Source organism: Lissotriton vulgaris, chromosome 6 (genome assembly GCF_964263255.1).
Source record: "Lissotriton vulgaris chromosome 6, aLisVul1.2, whole genome shotgun sequence".
Taxonomy (NCBI): Eukaryota; Metazoa; Chordata; class Amphibia; order Caudata; family Salamandridae; genus Lissotriton; species Lissotriton vulgaris.
In genome coordinates this window covers 433135552-433158328 of record NC_141694.1, presented here as the reverse complement: position 1 = coordinate 433158328, position 22777 = coordinate 433135552, and the positions used below count along the sequence as shown (strand labels likewise).

The window sequence follows — 22777 nt, the reverse complement described above, 5'->3', positions numbered from 1 at the left end:
GTCTGTCCCTGGCCCAGTGCATCATGGGAACAGGGCAGACTAAACTACCAAGCCAATTCTTTACCAGAAAGGAGACAAGCTACCGGGGACCGGTTTCTGGCATTTCAGCCTCTTCGGCCCGGCTTGCTTGAATCCTGATGGAGCAGTGAGAAAGGGACTCATGTCTGAGTATACCCTGCCACACCTATAGTGGCCAAAATCGATTTACAAAAGGGGGTGGTGATGAACAGAGTGTCTGAATTGAGCAGACCACTCTTACCCAGTCCAAAGATCAGGGCTTGATCCATCACCGTTATTTATCTCACTGCCCCATCCCAGCTCAGAACCTGGCTATATGCAAATCAGTCTGTCCCTGGCCCAGTGCATCATGGGAACAGGGCAGACTAAACTACCAAGCCAATTCTTTACCAGAAAGGAGACAAGCTACCGGGGACCGGTTTCTGGCATTTCAGCCTCTTCGGCCCGGCTTGCTTGAATCCTGATGGAGCAGTGAGAAAGGGACTCATGTCTGAGTATACCCTGCCACACCTATAGTGGCCAAAATCGATTTACAAAAGGGGGTGGTGATGAACAGAGTGTCTGAATTGAGCAGACCACTCTTACCCAGTCCAAAGATCAGGGCTTGATCCATCACCGTTATTTATCTCACTGCCCCATCCCAGCTCAGAACCTGGCTATATGCAAATCAGTCTGTCCCTGGCCCAGTGCATCATGGGAACAGGGCAGACTAAACTACCAAGCCAATTCTTTACCAGAAAGGAGACAAGCTACCGGGGACCGGTTTCTGGCATTTCAGCCTCTTCGGCCCGGCTTGCTTGAATCCTGATGGAGCAGTGAGAAAGGGACTCATGTCTGAGTATACCCTGCCACACCTATAGTGGCCAAAATCGATTTACAAAAGGGGGTGGTGATGAACAGAGTGTCTGAATTGAGCAGACCACTCTTACCCAGTCCAAAGATCAGGGCTTGACCCATCATGCACTGGGACAGGAACAGACTAATTTGCATACAGCCAGGTTCTGAAACTGGGATGGTGCAGTGAGCTAAAAAACGGTGTTGGATCTAGCCCTGATCTCTTGACTGGGTGAGAGCTTTCTGCTTAATTCAAAGACTCTGTCCCTCACCACCCCTTGTTGTAAATATTTTTGTCCGCCCTAAGCGTGGAAGGGTATTCTCAGATGTGAGACCCTTGCTCATTGCACCATCAGGATTCAAGCAAACCGGGCCGAAGACGGCTGTAATGCCAGAAACCGGTCCCCGGGAGCTTGTTTCCTTCCCAGTGTAAGAATTGGCTTTTGTAGTTTGGTTTGCCCTGTTCCCATCATGCACTGGGACAGGAACAGACTAATTTGCATACAGCCAGGTTCTGAAACTGGGATGGTGCAGTGAGCTAAAAAACGGTGTTGGATCTAGCCCTGATCTCTTGACTGGGTGAGAGCTTTCTGCTTAATTCAGAGACTCTGTCCCTCACCACCCCTTGTTGTAAATATTTGTGTCCACCCTAAGCGTGGAAGGGTATTCTCAGATGTGAGACCCTTGCTCATTGCACCATCAGGATTCAAGCAAACCGGGCCGAAGACGGCTGTAATGCCAGAAACCGGTCCCCGGGAGCTTGTTTCCTTCCCAGTGTAAGAATTGGCTTTTGTAGTTTGGTTTGCCCTGTTCCCATCATGCACTGGGACAGGAACAGACTAATTTGCATACAGCCAGGTTCTGAAACTGGGATGGTGCAGTGAGCTAAAAAACGGTGTTGGATCTAGCCCTGATCTCTTGACTGGGTGAGAGCTTTCTGCTTAATTCAGAGACTCTGTCCCTCACCACCCCTTGTTGTAAATATTTTTGTCCACCCTAAGCGTGGAAGGGTATTCTCAGATGTGAGACCCTTGCTCATTGCACCATCAGGATTCAAGCAAACCGGGCCGAAGACGGCTGTAATGCCAGAAACCGGTCCCCGGGAGCTTGTTTCCTTCCCAGTGTAAGAATTGGCTTTTGTAGTTTGGTTTGCCCTGTTCCCATCATGCACTGGGACAGGAACAGACTAATTTGCATACAGCCAGGTTCTGAAACTGGGATGGTGCAGTGAGCTAAAAAACGGTGTTGGATCTAGCCCTGATCTCTTGACTGGGTGAGAGCTTTCTGCTTAATTCAGAGACTCTGTCCCTCACCACCCCTTGTTGCAAACACTATCCTGGCATCTATGAACAGACAGGCAGGCTTCTAGGTGCTGGACAGCTCTTCAGCTCCTCCAGCAAGAAGGGAGGACTTCAGGAGGCGTCGGTTCACCTCTAGGAGCTGGCTCTATTTTGGAAACCAGGCCTGGTCTCACAGCAGCTGTTCAAGTACTCTGTGGCGCTCTCCCTTACATGATCATGAAGAACTTGGAGCTGGGCCCACTATGTGTATGTAATTACTTTAGTCACTGTTTGTGGCAGGAGCTTGGACCCATTGGGTGTTGTTAAAAGACCCCTCACACACTAACCTAGTTAGTGTCATGCTTCATCATTGGGGTCCCAACCGGGCAGCCGAATGCCCCCCGGTTGTGCTACGATGCCTGATTACAGCGGAGCTGGTGTTGGTGCGTAAGTGTGATGCGATATTCTACAGTTAAAAATACCTTTGAGAATCCTTGCCTTTATTTTTAATGTTGGCAGCTCAGGATATAGTTAAAATATGGGCGGTGCAACTATTAAGGAGTAATTACCTATAAGTTGGCTTATGTGTGGCGGCCTCATTCACCTTTCACCACTCACTTATCACCTTTCTGGTCCTGAAGAAAGCCCCGTTAATCTCACAGCGGTGGCTGAAACATGTAAACCGCCACTCATAAGCCAAATGACCAGAGGTTCGTGGCATTCTTCAGGACCAATGTCATGTCACTCTGTTAACAATGTGATAAAAGAAAAAAACATATTTATTTCTATGGGTGTTCTCAGGACCAACTTCAGTCTGAGCTGTTTGCTGTAACACACAAACACATGCTTGTGTTATAAGTAACCAAGTGTAAGTGAGAAGCAGTGCCAAATCACCACATGCGTGAAAAAACACACACAGGTGAATTAATTCCTTATCTCACCAGTATCAGACCATTTGTCTGCCTCTACCTTTAACCTGTCCTCTATATGGGAAACATCCTTAACAAAGAAGTTTTTATCACTACTTACCTGAATAAGGACTCCTGAACCACGACTTTCCTAAAGCACGACTTTCCTTAAGCGCTACCTTTCTTACCACGACTTTCCTAAACCACGAGCCCCTCCCCTCTGCTCCTTCTGCCACACGATCTCCGCCCCCTTCATCCTGCCACCTTGGTAATGCGGTTGGCTGGACAGGAAAATTAACAAGAAAATTCTACAGTCACGCAGTCAATATGTACCACGTGACCACTGGATTTGTATTCCAAACAAATTAATTTTCTTTTTAACTTGGATTCCCAAAGTTTCAAAAAAACAACAGGCACAAACAAAGAATTGTCAGAACAGTAGGTTCATGTGTACAGTATCTACAAATGTACAAATTTACAAATGTACAACACTTACAACAACGAATCAAACGAAGCAAATAATGACACACCAAAAAACAGTAAAACATACAGTGATCCAATTGAATTGCTATTATATACAGTGCATGATTAGTGCATGAAAAAGGAAAGAAAACCAGTCCTTAGAACTAAAAAACCAGGAGACAGGCGGGATTGAGATGGAAAGGAGTGCCTGCCTGTCTACCAAACCCTGTGGTCGGGTATTTATATGGGGTTGCACTGCTAGGGTCCAAGGTAGTGATATGATTTACATCCTAGCGGCACCGTTTGAAATTGCCACAGGGTGGGAGTGTCGACGCGTTTCGAACCTAGATGTTATAGGTTCTCTTCAGGACAGGGACTGGGGACGGTAAATCTGCACAGAGGCACAAAGGTTGCCGTAGTGTGGGTAAATCTCAGTAAGCAGTCAAATCTGTAATTCACGCCATCTCAATCCCGCCTGTCTCCTGGTTTTTTAGTTCTAAGGACTCGTTTTCTTTCCTTTTTCATGCACTAATCATGCACTGTATAACACATATTGACAGGGCAATTCAAATCATTTAAATTCTTGAATGATTTGAATTGCCCTGCATTTTTTACCGACCCTGCCTCACTATTGGCTATACCAAGAAAAACTTTGAAGAATCTGTGTGTCGCCCATTTAAGAGACTTACGTTTGTGTTCAGAACTTGGTAAACAGACAAACGTTCATCTAATGACGATTCAATCCTCCTATGGCATTCAACCTTATTTGTCTTTTTTTCTGTCAAATTATGAGAGATACGTTTTAACCAGATTTCGGTTTGATTTATTTTATCGTCTGGTTACACTGCCCGTGCCCTCTGATTGGTCACGTGAATTAGCCAGTTGTCCTTGTGATGGACACACCCGCCAGTCTACCTTGCATGTAACCTTTTTCTGCAGCTTTTATGAGACCCCTCGTAAACGCTGGTTAGTCCCACTTCTCCGACAGTTAGGACTGAGAAGATGTAGACCGGCTCTTTTGGCACTTCAGTACTTAGATACCCCGTTTACCGCCAAAACTGTAGCTCGCTACCTTAAAGCCTGTTTGAAAATCCATTCCCAAATACTGGCTCCTGCACCTTAAGCCTCTATTTTTGTTCAAATGAATAACATGCTATTACATTTTTGTACAGAGTGTTACTGTTTAGTCGAATTTGAATGATCTCTCAATGTTCTGATTCATAGTGCTATGTTTCCTCCAGTAATTAATGAGTAAATGAAAACTTTTTACAAGTTGTTGTAAATATTTGTTTTTAAATGTACTTTTTATGATTGTAAATTCAATCGAAATAAAGTTACTTTTGACTTTGACTTTGACAGAAAACTCACTCCTGGTATGGCACATATGTAATTGTTCCTCAACATTAATTCTGTACTAAGCTATTCATAAATCTCAGTGATTATATCACATGGCAAGCTTTTCAAACTCTTCTCATGTGAGAACATAATTATGTATAGCTTCTTCTTTAATCACTCATATCAATGGGCTGCTTATATATAGAGAGATTAGCCTGATATATCCCCATTGTTGGCATCACAAATTTTCTAAAAAAATGGGAGGGGGGGGGAGTTCTCAAAAAAGCAGAGAATCACGCTTTATATCTCTCTCATAAGCGTCCATATTTACAAATGTCTATCGAGATGGGTCACCTTAATATTATGTAACCCACACTAAGATAAAGGGAACTAATCAATGTCCCCTACACATCAAGCACCACATCCAAAATGGAGACTCTTATAGCATTTATCAGGTCAATATCACTTCAAATACTTAACTCATATGTCACAGTCATGGTCATTCTCCCCCTGTATCTATCCCTGTAGCAGCAAAGCTACACCTTTTTTTCTAGATATAAATACGATGTAGTCAGAACTAGATCACATGCCACCAAATTATTAAATTAGTAACATAACTATTGGGAGGCACTGTTTATGGGAGTATAAGTTTATAAAATACTTCATGGTATATCTTCATTCAGTCCTGTAATGTGACTCTTTATGTGGAACACCCATCTCTGTTTCCTTTGCAAGAGTACCCTATCTAAGGGCCCCATGTTAGTATCATATTTCAGTTTATCAATGACAAACCACACAAAGTCATCCTCTGTGTGGGCCATTTCCACAAAGTGTCTTATCATGCGGGTATTTGTTTTTCTGCATTGGAAAGCACTTCGGTGCTCCACCATCCTATGTTTAACCTTTCTGGTGGTCATCCCAACATATACTAGTCAGCACGGACATGTAATCATATAAATGACCCCACTCATTTTACGATTCGTATGTGAGTTTAGTACCCATGATGTTGCTAGACCCAAATCCAATTGTGTCACATGTTTAGTGAATGGACACACAGAACATGACCCACAAGGGAAGTGCCCTGTCACTGGCAACGCTCCGCGTAATGTGGTTTGTCTAATCTCTTGTTGTTTTAATCTTGGTCTCGTATGCACCAATACATCTCGGAGATTACTGCTTTGTTTTAGTGCAAACAAGGGTCTTTCCAGGGACAATGTCCCTGTATTCAGAATATGCCATGATTTATTAACTGCCCTTTTAACCTTGTCTGTCAAATTGCTAAAGGTAGTCACACAAACCATCCTTTTATTCTCAGGTTTCTCATGTGACTATGCTAAAAAAAAGTCACTGACTTCCAATCCCCCAACGCATTGCTTTTAAGATGGCCTGTATCATTTTTAAGTCCCTCCATGGCCACAGCCCCCAATTCATCCACAGCCTCCTTCCTAGGTACACTCCCTCCCGCAACCTTCGCTCCGCCAACCAAAACCTCCTGGCCACCCTGACTTTCAAGCTTCAACGGCAGGGCGGACGCTGGTTTGCAACTCTGGCCCCCAGATTATGGAAGTCCCTTTCCTTGGAAATCTGATCATGCAACAACCTCCTAAGCTTAAGGAAAATGCTCAAAACATGGCTATTTACACAGGCCCACGTGTAACTCCTGCTTGGTCCCGGCACACGCTAGAGCTAGTGCCATGAAACTTCCCGGTGAACATGCGCTCTACAAGTAAATATTAACATAACATGACTCAAGGAGTGCCTCTCTATGATTGTTGCGGGCTCTTTTTTTCTGCTCCATGCACCAATTTGGTCAGATAATTCCTTGCCAATAATTCCTCACTTAAATTCTTTGCATGTACTTTATATCTTGTGACTTTACTACAATTTCTACGTAACCTCAGAAACGTCCCTATCCGAAGATTATTCAATAAGGCACGTGGATGGAAACTGTGATAACTAAGTAATGAGTTCCTCGCCATAGGCTTCTGATATAATTCAGTCTGAATCTTCCCAATCTTGGGGTACAGTCGTAAGTCTAGATATGACACTGTTCTATTACTGGATTCACCAGTAAACCTGAGATTGGAATCTTGGCAATTCAGCCAATTGGAGAAACCATCTAGAGAATCCTGGTCACCTTCCGAGATAACCAGGATATCATCTATATATTGTCTCCAAAGTTTAAGGTGTTTTACAAAGTGGTAGTTAGTAGCAAATATGAACTTAGTTTCAAACCCATACATTTACAAATTTGCCATACTAGGTGCCAGTCGTTTGCCAGTATAAATCTCCTTCATAACTGAAATAATTCTCTTTTAAGGCCATACTGGCACAATGCATGACAAAAGTGTTAGGTGTCTGATCCTCGCGTGGATGACTCTCAAGTAGCTGTTCTATAATTTCAAGAGTGTCATCCTGCGGAATGTTTGTATATAATGACTCAACGTCATATGTAACCATCATATTCACTATAGGATCAAAAGGCACTGTTTCAAGACAAGAGAGAACATGTGTAGTGTCCTGTAAGCATGACGGCATCTCCGCTACTATAGGTCGAAGGAAATGGTCACAAACTTGGATAATGGCTCTAAAATAGAACCAATGCCTGACACTATAGGCCTACCAGGTGGCACTCTTTGTTCTTTATGTATTTTCGGAAGAATATAAAAGGCCGGCACTCTGGGATGTCTCTGAATCAAAAATTCTGCTTAACCTCTAGTGAACCAATTAGACTCTTTACCTTCCTCCACTAGAGAATAAATCTGTAGTTGTAATCTTGATGTAGGATCCTGTAGGATACGGTTATAGAATTCAGGGTCATTCAATTGTCTAAGATATTTATTACCATAAACTGTAGTATCCATAATGACGGTAGCCCCGCCTTTATCTGCCGGTTTAATCGTAATATTAGTGTCATTGCCCAATTCTTCGATACATTTCCTTTCTACATTAGAGATATTACAAAATGTTTTCTTAGGAAAGTCTAAACTAGATACATATTCTTTAAGTACTGCCTTTTCAAAAGTGTTAACTTCTGAGGGTACTTGTTGTAGGGAAGGAAGAAAAGTGGATTTGTTCCTCAGACCAGTGTTAGGGACACATTAGCATAATCTTTCTCCAAATTGGAGAAGAAAAAGTGTAGTCCTCCTTTCCGAAAGAACTCAGCTAACTCTTTATGGATCATAAAATCATCACCTAATTTAGTGGAAACAAAAGCAAGTCCTTTAGACAATACATTATGTTCTAAAGTCGTAAGAATTTTAGAGCTGAGATTAACAACTAAACAGTCTGGTCGCTTGTAGACACTGTCATACTCCGAGTCACTCTCTGTTCTATTGATAGGTCCCAACCCACTTGTGGATGTCTGCCTGTAGCACTGCTCTGTTGTTGTCTCTTCTACGTCCTCTTCTCCCTCTGGCCTGGCCAAAAAAAGGAGGGTAATTAGGGCTTCCAAAAGGTGGGCTGGGATTAAAAGGATGTGATGGATATGACCAAGGTTGTGGTGGCCACCATGATGTCTTTTGAGGAAACGTATGTATGTTACCTCTTCCTCTTCTCCCAAAGTGTGGGGGCATATATTAAGGATCTGAATCATTCGAATCACTCCATTCATCAGAATTAAAGGTCCATTCATCTGTATCCATCCGCCATCCTCTTGTACCTCTTTTTCCTTTTTTCTTATTCAAAGTAACTTGATCATTATCAGATGTATAAGGATAGACCTTCTCCAAAGTACATTTGTCTAGGCCTTTCTTAAGTTTATTAATTTTAAACTTAACCAGATCATCTGTAATCTCATTAAGATTTTTCAAGATCTCTTCAAGTCTCTTCTTATAAATTGTTACCTGAATCCCTGACTTTTATCGGCTTTCCAGCATTTGTATTTTGATTGCTAAAAGATCGGCCGTTTCCTTAGCTGTATTAATTATCAGGACTGGCCAATCCCTAGTACCACACCAGGCAATCTTTGACCAACTTGTCACAAAGATTTTATTATCTAAGAAGAGTCTCAGGGCATTAGACACTATCCGGCCTGGAGGTGCAATATTGCCTCTCAAATATTCAGTCAGTATAGCAGCGTGTAAAATAGTTCTGACATGCTGTTTCTTAATATTGCTAAGTTTAGTCCATTCTTCTGTGTTAGAAAAGGTTTGGGAAATGTGTGAATCCAAAATACTCGGTATCCTGTAGCTAATGGCCCCACAGGAGTTGTGTCTTTGGTGTCTGGAAAGGGCCAGGACTGTAAGTCGTATGATCAGTGCACCTTCATGCAACCTAAGTTGACGAGAGACGAATTTATATATTACAGAACAAAAGAAGTTGCAACCTTCCTGTATATACCGCTCCTGATCCACATAACAGACATGGTCCCCCACCTGATCACATGAGCAATCCAGCTCAATCTTGAGCTTGAAGTCCTCCGGTAAGTTCCAGTCCAAGCATAAGAAAGCAAAGCGCGACTCAACTTAATTATATAACTCTGACTTCAAATAGAAGGCACCATGGATTCACTGTGTTAGTTGCACTCCTCGAAGTATCTGGCCAAAGTACCAGCTCCTCAGCTCGTCCCGAAGCACCCCAAATTTCCTGCACCATGGTCAGCCTACAACAGAGCGAGGTCATTCCACGAATATTCGGTGCACATTTAGCTCCTCGAACTCAAACTGCAATGACCCACAGTTGGGTTACCACCAGCAGGTCCATTCCTAGTCACTACTACATCAGCGCTGGTATCAAAGCCTCTTACCCCGGAGAGGAACTGATACTGATGCCAGTGTTGCATTCAGGACTGACTTCAGCTCAAGCCCAAAAAAAGCACAACAAGAAACCATGCAACCTTATTCTAACTATGTGCCTTTGCTGTGTCGTACCTATCAGCAGAGACTCTGTTATTGTTTTCTTTCTGGCTATGATCCTGTGCCACAGCAGGGGGTACCCAAAAGAGGTTGTGGATCGTTTGCTCTCCCCAGTCTATATTAAGGATGACCTATAAATTGATATACAAAATGCCAATGGGCTTTTGTTAGAAAAAGGAGTCTCTATTTGGCAGGTTGTTACCCTGCCCATGTAGCGACCCTTCTACCTAGTCAGGATATGGGTGTTGCACTTTCAAAATAACCCCTGGCCACCCCCTTGGTAGCTTGGCGCGAGCAGTCGGGCTTATCTCAGAGGCAGTGTGTAATGCATTTGCACATAACATACAGCAATACAGTGAAAACACTACAAAAGGACACCACACCAATTTTAGAAAAGTAGCCAATATTAATCTGTGTAAACCAAGAACAAATGTATAACTATCCAACATACAGTTATTCAAGAATATAAGTAATCAAAAAGAGACTATAGAAATAGTTCTTTAAAGTGGATAGCTCTGTCGGTGCTAACTCGGCGGCTTGGACCAACAAATTCCACGGTTCCAGCCGGCCGCGGAGATGTTAGTGGTTGCGGTTTATCTACAGAGGTTGGGATACCAGCACTCCTGTACCTTGACGACTGGCAGCTGAAGTCAGGCTTGCCACTTCCAGTCATGTACCACTTCCCAATGATGGCAAACCTCTTGACATCATTGGGGTTTATTATCAATAAACTGAAGTTCCGCCTGACTCCGAAGAAGAGGCTTCCTTTCATTAGAGCAATCTTGGACACAAAGGAGTGTAGGCCTTTTCCTCCACTGAACCGAGTAGAGGACTTTCATGCTATGATTCCACTGTTTCAGGAGTGGTCCAGGATTATGGTCAGAGCAGTTTTTGGGCCTTTTAGCCTTCTGTGTGCTCCTAGTCTGCTATGCTAGATGGCACATCCATGCTCTGCAATGGTATTTGAAATTCCAGTGGCCCCAACATGAATGAAACCTGGCCAATGCAAACCAGGACTCTTAGTATAAGCTCTAGTCTTTTCAGTGGTGTCTGGTCCAGTTGCAGGCCTAACACCCTATCCCACCAAGAGCTAACAGTGATGACAGATGTATCCCTGTTGGGCTGAGGGGAGGTGGAGATCAGGGTACTCTGGTCCCCAGTAGGCCGACGTGGTTCCGCCCATCCAATCAAAATGCAGCGGAATTGCCGCTGCGGTTAAGCGGTTCACAAATTGGCCCAACTCATTCTAGTGGTTCCAGATTGGGCCAGGTGAGTATGGCACCCAGAACTGGCCAGTTTCCTCTATGAAAATCTACACTTACATAAGTTGCGATTAAGCATCAGCAACTGCCTGCGTTTGATCTGGCACCTGTCTTCCACCTAAAGTGGTGATTGTCATCCTTGATGCTAGGCGCTCTTCAACGAAATCTATTAATGCCAGGTGCTGGGACAAATTTGTGTCCTGGTATGACATTCACAGAATTAACCCCTTACAAGCAAAACTGCCACACATCCTTTTGCTTGTTCTATGTTTGGCCAGCAAGGTCTTGCAATGAGCACTATTAAAGGTTATTTGTCTACCCTTTCAGCCTTTCTACTTTTGCCTAACCTCCGTCCTTGTTTTAATCACCTGTTGTGATTAGATGTATTAACAGTTTCATACACGTTTCCTCCCTAACCATTTGTGATGGTTAGGGAGACCATCTCATCGCTGCTGTGCTGAGTGGTCGCTCCCCTGGCTCCCTGCTTAGAGCTGGTATCGTTGTGCTGCGCTTGTCATTTCAACCTGCAACGTGATTGCTGTACCGCTTTCAGTGTGCAACGCTTGCTAAAGTGCCTTTTAAATTTGTAGCGCGATAATCCCTGGCGCTCTGCTTTACCCTCCGCTGCCATTTTGCTGTCGTTGTTTTCCCTACAAGCCCGTCCTCTTGAGCCCGCCCCACCTCCCAGCTGAGCCTCCCTCCCACTGACTACATACAGCGCTCCCGTACCTGGAAGCGCTGTGACCATCTCATCGCTGCTGTGCTGAGCGGTCGCTCCCCTAGCTCCCTGCTTAGAGCTGGTATCGTGCTGCGCTTGTCATTTCAACCTGCAACGTGATTGCTGTACCGCTTTCAGTGTGCAACGCTTGCTAAAGTGCCTTTTAAATTTGTAGCGCGATAATCCCTGGCGCTCTTCTTTACCCTCCGCTGCCATTTTGCTGTTGTTGTTTTCCCTACAAGCCCGTCCTCTTGAGCCCGCCCCGCCTCCCAGCTGAGCCTCCCTCCCACTGACTACATACAGCGCTCCCGTACCTGAAAGCGCTGTGACCATGTCATCGCTGCTGTGCTGAGCGGTCGCTCCCCTGGCTCCCTGCTTAGAGCTGGTATCGTTGTGCTGCGCTTGTCATTTCAACCTGCAACGTGATTGCTGTACCGCTTTCAGTGTGCAACGCTTGCTAAAGTGCCTTTTAAATTTGTAGCGCGATAATCCCTGGCGCTCTGCTTTACCCTCCGCTGCCATTTTGCTGTTGTTGTTTTCCCTACAAGCCCGTCCTCTTGAGCCCGCCCCGCCTCCCAGCTGAGCCCCCCTCCCCCTCCACTATCCATATATGACAGATGCATTTGCGTGCAGCGTTCACGCGCAGCGGACGCGCCCCATGCACGCCGAAGGTGCGCCAAAGGTAAGCCCGTCTACGCCCGTCCGCGCCAAGCCCGCGCCAAGCCCGCGCCCAGCGCCAGACCCTCTGGCCCCCGTACCACCCTCCCCACCCGCATTACATACGATGCCTCCACCCTTCTAGCCCTAAACCCCGGTCGACCCCCAACTGCGCCCAACCGCTCCTGGACACACCCATGGACCCTTCACATGCAACTTCTGCAAGTTTGACGGCACCAAGACCAACTCCTCATCCACTAACACCAAACAGAGATCTGACACCGACCACCTAAAATGCATCCTGCTCAACACCCGCTCGGTCCACAAACACGCCAGCGACCTTTGGAATCTACTAGACACCATCTCTCCGGACGTCGCCTTCCTAACAGAAACATGGATGAACGCCTCCTCAGCCCCAGACATCACCATTGCCATCCCGGAAGGCTACAAGATCATCCGAAAAGACCGCACCAAGCAAACAGGAGGAGGCATCGCCATCGTCCATAAGAACACCATCCGCGTCTCAACCAGCTCAGAGGACAACCTCGCTATCGCCGAACACCTCCACTTCCAGATCCACACCGACCCCAAGACCACACTCAGAGGCACCCTCCTCTACAGGCCACCAGTACCCCGTGCACAATTCAGTGAAGACATCACTGACTTTATCACCCCACACGCCCTCCCCTCCGAGGACTACATTCTATTGGGAGACCTCAATTTTCACCTGGAACGAGCAACAACAGAAACGCCACCACCCTTCTGGACAATCTCGCCAACCTCGGACTCAAACAACTTGTCAATACCCCCACTCACTACGCAGGTCACACACTCGACCCTATCTTCACCTCCAGCAAACATATCTCCTTCAGTCACACCACAGTTCTCCATTGGACGGACCACAGCTGCGTTCTCTTTATCTACAAAAAGACCACAACCACCCTCAACCTACTCTGCGAAGAAACTGGAAGAAAATCACCATCGACCAGATCTCCTCATCGCTTCTTCAAAACCCCCCTGCCCACTCTTCAAACCCCAACCAAGCAGCCATTAACCTCACTCAATGGCTAACCAACAGCGCCGACAACCTAGCACCTTTGAAAAAACGTCAAATCAAACTAGGCAGCAAAAACGCCCCCTGGTTCAACGATGATCTTAAGAAAAAGAAACTCTGTCGCTCCCTTGAGAAGGCATGGTAAAAAGACCCAAACACCAGCACCAGGGACACCTTCAAAAACGCCACCCGCATACACCACCAACTAATCCGGACTGCCAAGAAAGCTGCATTCAAAGACCGACTAGACAACAATGTCCACAACAGCTAGGAATTATTCAACATCATCAAAGAGTTTACCAACCCCACTGCCAACTCCAACGACATCACGCCCTCTCAATCCCTTTGCGACTCCCTAGCTTCGTTCTTCCACGACAAAATCGCAGACATCCACAACAGCTTCGACAACCAACCCGGAGACCAACCCACCCAACCTTCTGTCGTACCTTCACCCCCCTTGAACATCCTTAATGACTGGAACCCAATCTCCACTGAGGACACCATCCGCCTAATGAACTCCATCCACTCAGGATCCCCCACAGACCCATGCCCTCACCACATCTTCAACAAAGCAGACTCCATCATAGCACCACACCTCCGAGACGTCATCAACTGCTCCCTCAACTCCGCCACCTTCCCGAAAGCTGGAAACACGCCGAACTCAGCGCCCTTCTGAAAAAACCCATAGCTGACCCCACCGATCTCAAAAACTACCGCCCCATCTCGCTCCTTCCATTCCCGGCCAAAGTCATCGAGAAAGCTGTCAACAACCAGCTCGCCGCCTTCCTTGAAACGAACAAATCCCTTGACTCCTCACAGTCCGGCTTCCGAGCCAAACACAGCACTGAGACCGCACTCATCGCAGCAACAGACGACATTCAAACTCTACTGGACAATGGAGACACAGTCGCCCTCATCCTCCTCGACCTCTCCGCTGCCTTCGACACAGTCTGTCATAGCACCCTGTTACAACGCCTCAGAAACATCGGAATCCAAGGAAAAGCACTGGAATGGATCACCTCGTTCCTTGCCGGAAGAACTCAGAGAGTCCGCCTTCCCCCCTTCAAATCAGAGGCCACCGAAGTCATCTGCGGCGTGCCACAAGGATCTTCACTCAGCCCCACCCTCTTCAACGTATACATGAGCCCCCTCGCGACCATCGCACGCCAACACAACCTCAACATCATCTCCTACGCTGATGACACTCAACTGATCCTCTCACTCACCAAAGACCCTCACACCGCAAAAATCAACCTACATGAAGGAATGAAAGAAGTTGCCGAGTGGATGAAGCACAGCCGTCCGTAACTGAATTCAGACAAAACAGAAGTCCTTATCTTAGGTACCTCTCCCTCCGCCTGGGACGACTCTTGGTGGCCAGAGGCCCTTGGAAAAGCACCCATCCTGACTGACCACTCACGGAACCTGGGTGTCATCCTGGACTCCTCACTCTCGATGACCAGACAAGTCAACGCCGTTTCATCATCTTGCTTCAACATTCTTCGCATGCTCAAAAAAACATTTCGCTGGATCCCCACCGAAACTAGAAAAACGGTCACCCACGCTCTGGTTACAATCCGCCTGGACTACGGAAACACCCTATACGCCGGTACCACCGCCAAACTTCAGAAAAAACTCCAACGCATCCAGAACGCATCAGCCAGACTCATACTAGACATCCCGCGTAAAGACCACATTTCTGGTCACCTGAAAAACCTCCACTGGCTCCCCGTCAATAAGAGGATAACATTCCGCCTCCTAACCCACGCACACAAAGCACTTTACGAACTTGGACCCGAATGCCTCAACACACGACTTTCCTTCTACACCCCCTCCCGCCAGCAACGCTCTTCCAACCAAGCACTTGCCACTGTCCCTCACATCAACAAAACCACCATGGGAGGAAGATCCTTCTCCTACCTGGCGGCTAAAACCTGGAACTCACTTCCCAATCACCTTCGCCTCACTCAGAACCACCTAGCATTCAGAAAGCAACTTAAAACGTGGATATTCGACAAGTAATTCCCCACCCATCTTCAAGCGCCTTGAGACTCTCTGGGTATGTAGCGCGCTATATAAATTAATTGACTTGACTTGACTTGACTTGATGCCACAATGGAACCTTAACTTGAATTTGGTAATTATTATTGCATTTAGAAAATATCCAATGCTAAAAGACACTGTATTACTTATCAGTATAAGTCATTCCACAGCATCTGTAGAGGGCAAAGACATATCCAGGGTTACAACCTTTTAGATGTAAAGAAATAATAAACTGACGGAGAATGCTGCTGTGGTGGCACTCCATCTCACTCGCTAAACCTGGTTGTCAAGGTAATAGTGCTTCATGAGTGTGTACACTAATGCCCACATCGCAGCCTGGCTGATGTCTAGGACAGGCACTCCGTGTGCCAACCCATTGATAGCTACCTTAGCTGTGGTGGAATGGACCCTCAGACTTTCCATAGGCTGCTTTTTGGCCAGTATATAGCAGATCCTTGCTGCTGATTGTAATGACCAGGCAGGAGAGATATTACACGTTTGACAATTTCTTTATTGATTAATAATTATCTTTTAAGTCCTACGGGTTCTTCTCTCGGTTTCCCTTTTCTTTTGGTTTATGTATGTCCATTTAATCTTCTGTTGTTTAATTGTCCCTCTTCCTCTGATCAGGGAAGAACAGACATTGCTGACACTAGTATAACAATTAACGGTTCAAAGCTAGAGGATCCTAGGGAGGATTTAAATACCGCACAGGATTTATTACCCAAATCAGGGTAAAGTATTAAACGAAATCCTGAGGTCTAAAAGGAATGGTATATAGAATGTGGTTATGTCACTACTATCTCTTAACAAATATAATGTATGACTGTCAAACAAAACCAATGGATGGTCACCCACCACCATGTGCCTCAATAAGGAAAGGGAGGACTAAGCGTGCAACTATTCTCGGGGCTTGTTTGCTGCTTCCGTTGTCACGCAGGGCCGGACTGGCTGTAGCGGGCACCGGGCGTTTCCCCGGTGAGCCGCTAAGGTGGGGGCCGGTTTTGGGAACCTGGGGGGCATTTTTCTTACCAGGGGTTGGCATTTTCAGTCCCCTGTAACAAAATCGTCCGAAACCGACCATTGCAAACTGCTAGGCTGTACCCACCCTCACCCGAGGGGATGCCGGCCGAGCAGTTTGCCAGGGCCGGTTTTGGGTCCCAGTCAGGCCCTGCTGTCAGGCCCTTCACCTTCCTCCTCCTGAACAGTCCCAGGAACGGAGCACGTACCTGGCTGAGCCACGCTCTTCCGTGAGCGTGGTGGGGTGATGCGCTACTTCCTTTGTTTCTTTACTGCTCTTCGGGTCCTTTGTCTCGTCACGGAACTTCCTGTCTTCTCAGGCCGGCATTCCTTTTCTCCTTGACATTTTCTTTCACCTCTTCCTCCTTGTTGGCCACAGCTTCCCAAGTCTGATCATCCCCGTCTCTTGTGGCTTCCCTAATCTCTTCCGTAGGGGAAACATCGTCGCCTCCGGGGTGGGGCCTGACAGGAACTGGCTTCTCTTAAAGAGAAAAAGCTGGTATTCCACAGGCTTGCTGTTTTGATTGGGGAGAGAGTCCTTTATCCAGAGTTCAGGGACTGCGGGCTGCAAAAATAGAACATGGTCTGCGTGATGTGGAACACACTAGCTCTCTACGTCATCGTCCTCGTTCACCTCTGTACCTGATGTCTCTTCTTCATGACAATCCTAAATGCAGAGGATTATCCACCTTGTCATGATCCTCTGCTGCACAGCCTTCCTTTTCCTTGCTCTGGAGAACCCCAGAGTTTATCCTACAATTAATGGACCCTGGTACAATCAGTGTAAAAGCTTAAAGCCCTTTTGAGGTCCAGCCGATGGAGCCCCTCTTTAATTTTCAAGGGGAAAGGGGAAGCAAATAATGCTGGCAGAGTGATGGACTGCCCAACATGGAAGAGAGGGAAGATTTTAGGTAAGGTTGGCGCTTGATTACTTAGCACCAACTTGACAGGTGACAAAGAAAGCATCTTTCAAACAGTTGTGTATTCCCTGTGTTCTTTTGGTTCTTTACGTCTCCAACGTCTAAAGCACTGTGAATGATGTACACACTGGGAGGCAAAATGCACTCAATTGCAATATCGGACTATCGGACATCAGATAGTAGTACACAATCGCTAGGATCACACTAGCAAATGAGTAGCGCACTTCATCAAGTTTGCCTATCATACGGTCTGCTTTGGCGAGTGAGATGGAGTGCCACACAGTAGCATTCATGGTCAGAATATTACTTCTTTACATCTGGAAGGTTGTTACCACGAAAATTCCTTTGACCTCATCACTAAGGCCGGGGAACCCCTTATACATGTAAGTAATATATTGTCCTTCAGCACTGGATATTTTATAAATTCTGTAATTTGAATGCAGGGTCAAATGACACTACTGGCATATGAATTCGCATGATGCTGGGAGAGAATATCAAGCATTGGATATCTGGGATGGGACAATGAGTTGCAACATCCTCTGAATAGTTGTCTCAGCAGCACTTAGTCTCATTTGGTGTTTGGCATTTATGCCTGCATCCAGGGTGTAATGCAAGAGGGTCCTGCGTGAGTTCCATTTCCCAAATAAAAATAAATTCCCTTCATCATTCTTTGTCCATTAGCTTTTCTTGGGAGAGCAAGGCACGAGTGTTGATGAGACGCAAGCTGCACAGCGCACATCTATGCTGTGATATTGTGCTCAGATGCTCCGGTCAGTATATACTCTCACCTGATTGGCACAAAACCTCCTCAGCCAATCGACAGGTGTGGTTGGTGTGGTCATGTAAATACTGTAATTTCGGCGGACGTTGCCCTGTTTTCTTGTTTTTTAGGCTGTGACTAAATTTAGCAGGGTAAGATTCAGACCATGCAGACAGTCCATTGATTTAATAATAAAATATTTGGTAGCAGCACAAATATCATTCGCTGCTGAAAAATATTTACTTTAATCTAATTTAAGATTTCTTCCTTTGTTATCATTTATAACGAACTTATGTTTATCTAATATCCAGCACTATGAAGCTACCCTTTGGGTGCCATGTAACACTATTATAATTACATTAAAAAATGGAAATCATATAAAGTGACTGACGTAGGCAGTAATATACACCCAAAAGTCTAGAGAAATGCATAATTAGCATACGCTGTGCTTACTGTTTATTAAATGAGACAGATAGTCAGACCTTGATTATGAGTATCCTGTCTGCCTAACCGTCAGTCCATCTACTCTGTGTGGAGTCTGGTAGTAGACCTTAGTTTGCCAGTGACGGTTCCCCAACCGGCTTCCCTGTTGTAAAGTTTACTCCGATGACCTGATGGGGTAGGGGTCTTCAGAGGAAGGGAACCACACTGCCCATCCTAGAGGGACAGTCTGATGCTCTTTTTTCTGCCTGTCACCCCAAGACAGTCAGAAACATAAAAAAACAAATATTCGCTCTATACAATAGGAGGAAACACACTGGGCGTAGGGGCCATTAGATATGTGTTTTTCAGAAATGAACTCCTGCTTTGGGAGTTTCGCTCTGAAACACAAATATTCTGATGTGCTGTCATATTTCTGTAACACAGTTTTTGATCTTCATTTAAAACCTTTAGTATTCCACACTCGTATATATAAATATATGGTATTAACCCCTTCGCTGTGGGGGGAGGGGGCCGCGCCCAGCGCCCGCATGCGGGTGACGAGCTCAGCTCGTCATGGTGTACATCGGAGCTGTCCAATTGACGAGCTCAGCTCGTCACGGCCGCACTCGTTTTCAGAACGTTCAGCACAGCGGGGAAATTAGCTCCGCGTGCGAACGTTCCAACGGCCGTGACGAGCTGAGCTAGTCAGCAGCACCCATGAGGTTAATATTTCAGTAACCAGGTTTTCAGATGTTTTCTGGTGGTTACTTGGTTAGCAGTGGTATTGGTAAGTACTGGAAAATATTTTCAGAGCACATACAGGAAACAATGTCCTTACTCTCTATAACTGATGAACTACCTAAAGCCAAAGTGAAGAGGATTTGAAGAAGGTGAATTGTAGCGTGAGGGAAAAAGCTGAATATTAGTTGGATGCAGTATGTCTTGTGTAAAATGGAAAGAATTTCAAACTCCGCTATTTTCATGACTACGAACCAGCGCACAGTCAATAATTATTATGACGCTATAATGGAGACTGTAGATGTGACACAATACTGGATCTACAGTTGTGTTGAAAATGTAACAATTCATGTAAGAGATTGTACTATTCTATGATGTGGGCTTTCTGAAATAAATTGCCAAAGTTATTGACTTTCTGAGTTTGATGTAAAATACCCATGTTCGTTATCTGTTATGTTTTAATAGGCACAACATGACAAGCTTGTGTCTCAACATCAAGATGTGGTAATAGCCACACAGTCTGCCCAGGCATTACTAGAAAAACAGGGATGCTACCTGAATCCTGAAGAAAAGGAAAAGCTGCAGAGAAACATGAAAGTCCTGAAGGCCCAATATGAGACAAGTCTAGCTGAATCTGAAAGGAAAATGAAACTAATCCAGTCTGTGCAAGAGGATTTAGAGAAGTTTACAACAGATTGCAATGAATTTGAAAGTTGGCTTAGGCAGTCAAAAGAAGATCTCGAGGACTTGGAGAAGGCTGCCCCAGACTTCAGTGGGGTTCGGACCAAGTTGGAGAGGCAGAAAAGCTTCTCAGAAGATGTGATTGCTCATAAAGGTGATTTAAGGTATATCACAATTTCTGGACAGAGGGTGATAGATACAGCCAAGTCATGCAGTAGGGGAGATGGTGTCAAGAGCAATAAAGATGACATTGATACATCTACAACATGCACAATGGTGCAAAGTAAGCTGGATACGGCAGCAGATCACTTCAAATCCCTTTACTCAAAGGTACATTTGTTCAAATTTATAGAGAAAATGTAAAATAAGTCTCAATTACATGTATATTTATATAATTAGATTCTGAAACAATGTTGTTTTGGTGGTGGGGTTTGTGTTCAGTATACCAAATTATGAAAATGGTTAGCCATTCACAATTTATTAGCGTCAAGTTATTCGAATGCTCACCTCATTGGTCACAGGATATGTTACATGTGATCAAAGTTTAATTAAGCAAGGGCTATAGATACTGTAACTAACATGCAGCTCTGGTTGATGGGGTGACTATAAAAGGGGAACAATAACTATATTTTGACCACTGTGAAATGAACTACTTCCAGGTGTAATTGAATAACTATTGGAGAGTGTGATGCGAGTGTCTCCTCAGGTCACAATTAGATACACTTACTTGTACATTCCCTGGGTTACCATGCAGTATTGCTGACATAAACTGTTTATTAAAATGTCTGTTGAAAGTGAGAGATACACAAGTAGCTCGGTAAGCTGATGGATGGGTGAACAGGTGAACAGATAGATGGACCAATGAATGGTGGATGGACAGATGGATGAGTAGAGTAATGGGTGGACAGATGTGCCAATAAATGGATGAATGCACGTAACTAGGTAGTAATCACACATGCAAGTAGACAGTGTTAATACTTTGTAAAGCATTTTGGAATAAATGTTATGGCAGTTGCTGGACGATATATCTACAGTTTGTATTTGTCTCTTCATCTGTTTTAATACATTCCTATCTTGGACCTGATTTATATATTGACACAAGGGTAACAGAGTTCCCTCCCCTGTGCCAACATAGTGGACCACCTGCCAAATTTAACTGTGGGCAGACCTTAAGTTTGGCCACGGCAGAGACTACTCTGTCTCCGCAAAAGCCAAACTTTTCCGACTGCTCTGGGGAGTAAGGGCCAGTGGAGAAATGGCTAAATGTCCGCCCACCCAATTTAGATGGGTGGACATAAAGTCATTTTTAACTGTTTTTTACCGCCAGTTAAAACCTGGGGCTAAAGAACAGTAAATTCATTCTAATGCTCCTCTTGCCACGGGAGAAGCCTCCCATGGCGAGGGGAGCATTACTTTTTTCTTTTAAAAAAGAAAATGGTGTTTCTTGGTTGAACTTTTACTGCTGCTTCCACATTTTACAATATCATTTCCACAATAGATGATTCTTATCTGACATCCCTCAACAACACCAACTTACCCCCTCTTTCTGTTGCCTCTGCTTTGCCTTGAGCCGCATATATGAAAGGATGAGTGACCATCTGCAGACCTTTATTGTCTTTTGTTCTTTCTCGTGCCTCATCTGAATAACTCTCCTAAGCAAATATATTGTCACACTTACCCTTCATTGCACTTAGAACTGGTAAGGTTTTCAAAACTAAAAACTAATGTATTTCTCCTTCTTAATAAGCACTTCTGCACGGTGACTGCCCTTCCATACAACCCCTGCAAATGAATTTCTGAACTTGTGTCCGCCTATTTCAGTGACCTCTCATTTTTCACCTTTTCTGCTGGCTACTCAAAATGAAATCTAGGTATTTCGGTCTTACTGCTTTACATCTGTCTGTCATCCAGCTCCTCTGTCTTTTACTAAATTCTTTGCTTATAACCCATAAGTAATTATTCTGCACAATACACATTTAACAGTTTTCTTTCAGACAGCTATCTCCCAATCTTGGGCCAGATGTACAACCATTGTGATTTGCGATTCGCAAATTGCGACAAATTGCGAGTCGCAATTTGCGAGTCGCAAATCACAAAGTACAGCAGTGTTTAAGACACTTTTTGCGATTCCCAATAGGGTCGCAAATTGCATGCCTCATGAATATTAATGAGGCACTCGCAATTTGGGACCCCATTGGGAAAGGCTGGCCCTCCCAAGTATGGTGGCCTGCTGGGCTCAGCTGACCTCCATATCTGGCACTGCTTTTAAATAAAGCATTTTTTTTTAAATGCAGCCCGCTTTGCTTAAAGGAAAACAGTATGGGACCACTGCCTGGGCCTAAAAAATATTTTCCCCTGCATTCACAAAGGGTAAGGGGTTTTCTAGGGAGCCCTTCCCGTTTGCGAGTGCTTTACCACCCAATCTGTTGGCTTTTAGGAAGGGCCTGAAAACCTGGCTTTTTACTCTTTAGATATGATTCTTGATTTCTGTTCATGGTCTTTTATTCTCTGCTATTTTTCTTTGTTATGTTTGGCACAGGTCTGCAATAAAGCGCCGGGACACTCTCTGAGTAGCCGTGCGCTATACAAGACAAATATAACATAACATAACTTAACACCCTTTTGAGAAGAGTGGTAAACTGTGACTGTTTTGCAACCGCAAATGTGGTTGCAAAACAGTCTTACATAGGGCTCTGACTTGCAATTAGGATGGGACGCTCTTGGAACGCCCCTTCCTAATAGCAAGTCGCTAATCCTATTTAGCAAGTCACCAACAAATTGCGACTCTCTAAATAGGGTTAGTACATG

General features: G+C 45.0%; 1 protein-coding gene across 3 annotated transcripts in view; it reads left to right on the top strand.

Moving 5' to 3' along the window:
* The window catches only part of DST (dystonin), a 1528317-nt gene that overhangs the window by 1065941 nt on the left and 439599 nt on the right, over window positions 1-22777 (top strand). For all 3 annotated transcript variants that reach the window (XM_086926448.1, XM_086926449.1, XM_086926451.1), the window contains one exon: window positions 19754-20299. In XM_086926448.1, the coding sequence (XP_086782574.1) occupies window positions 19754-20299 (546 nt within the window). The remainder of the gene's footprint in view (window positions 1-19753; window positions 20300-22777) is intronic.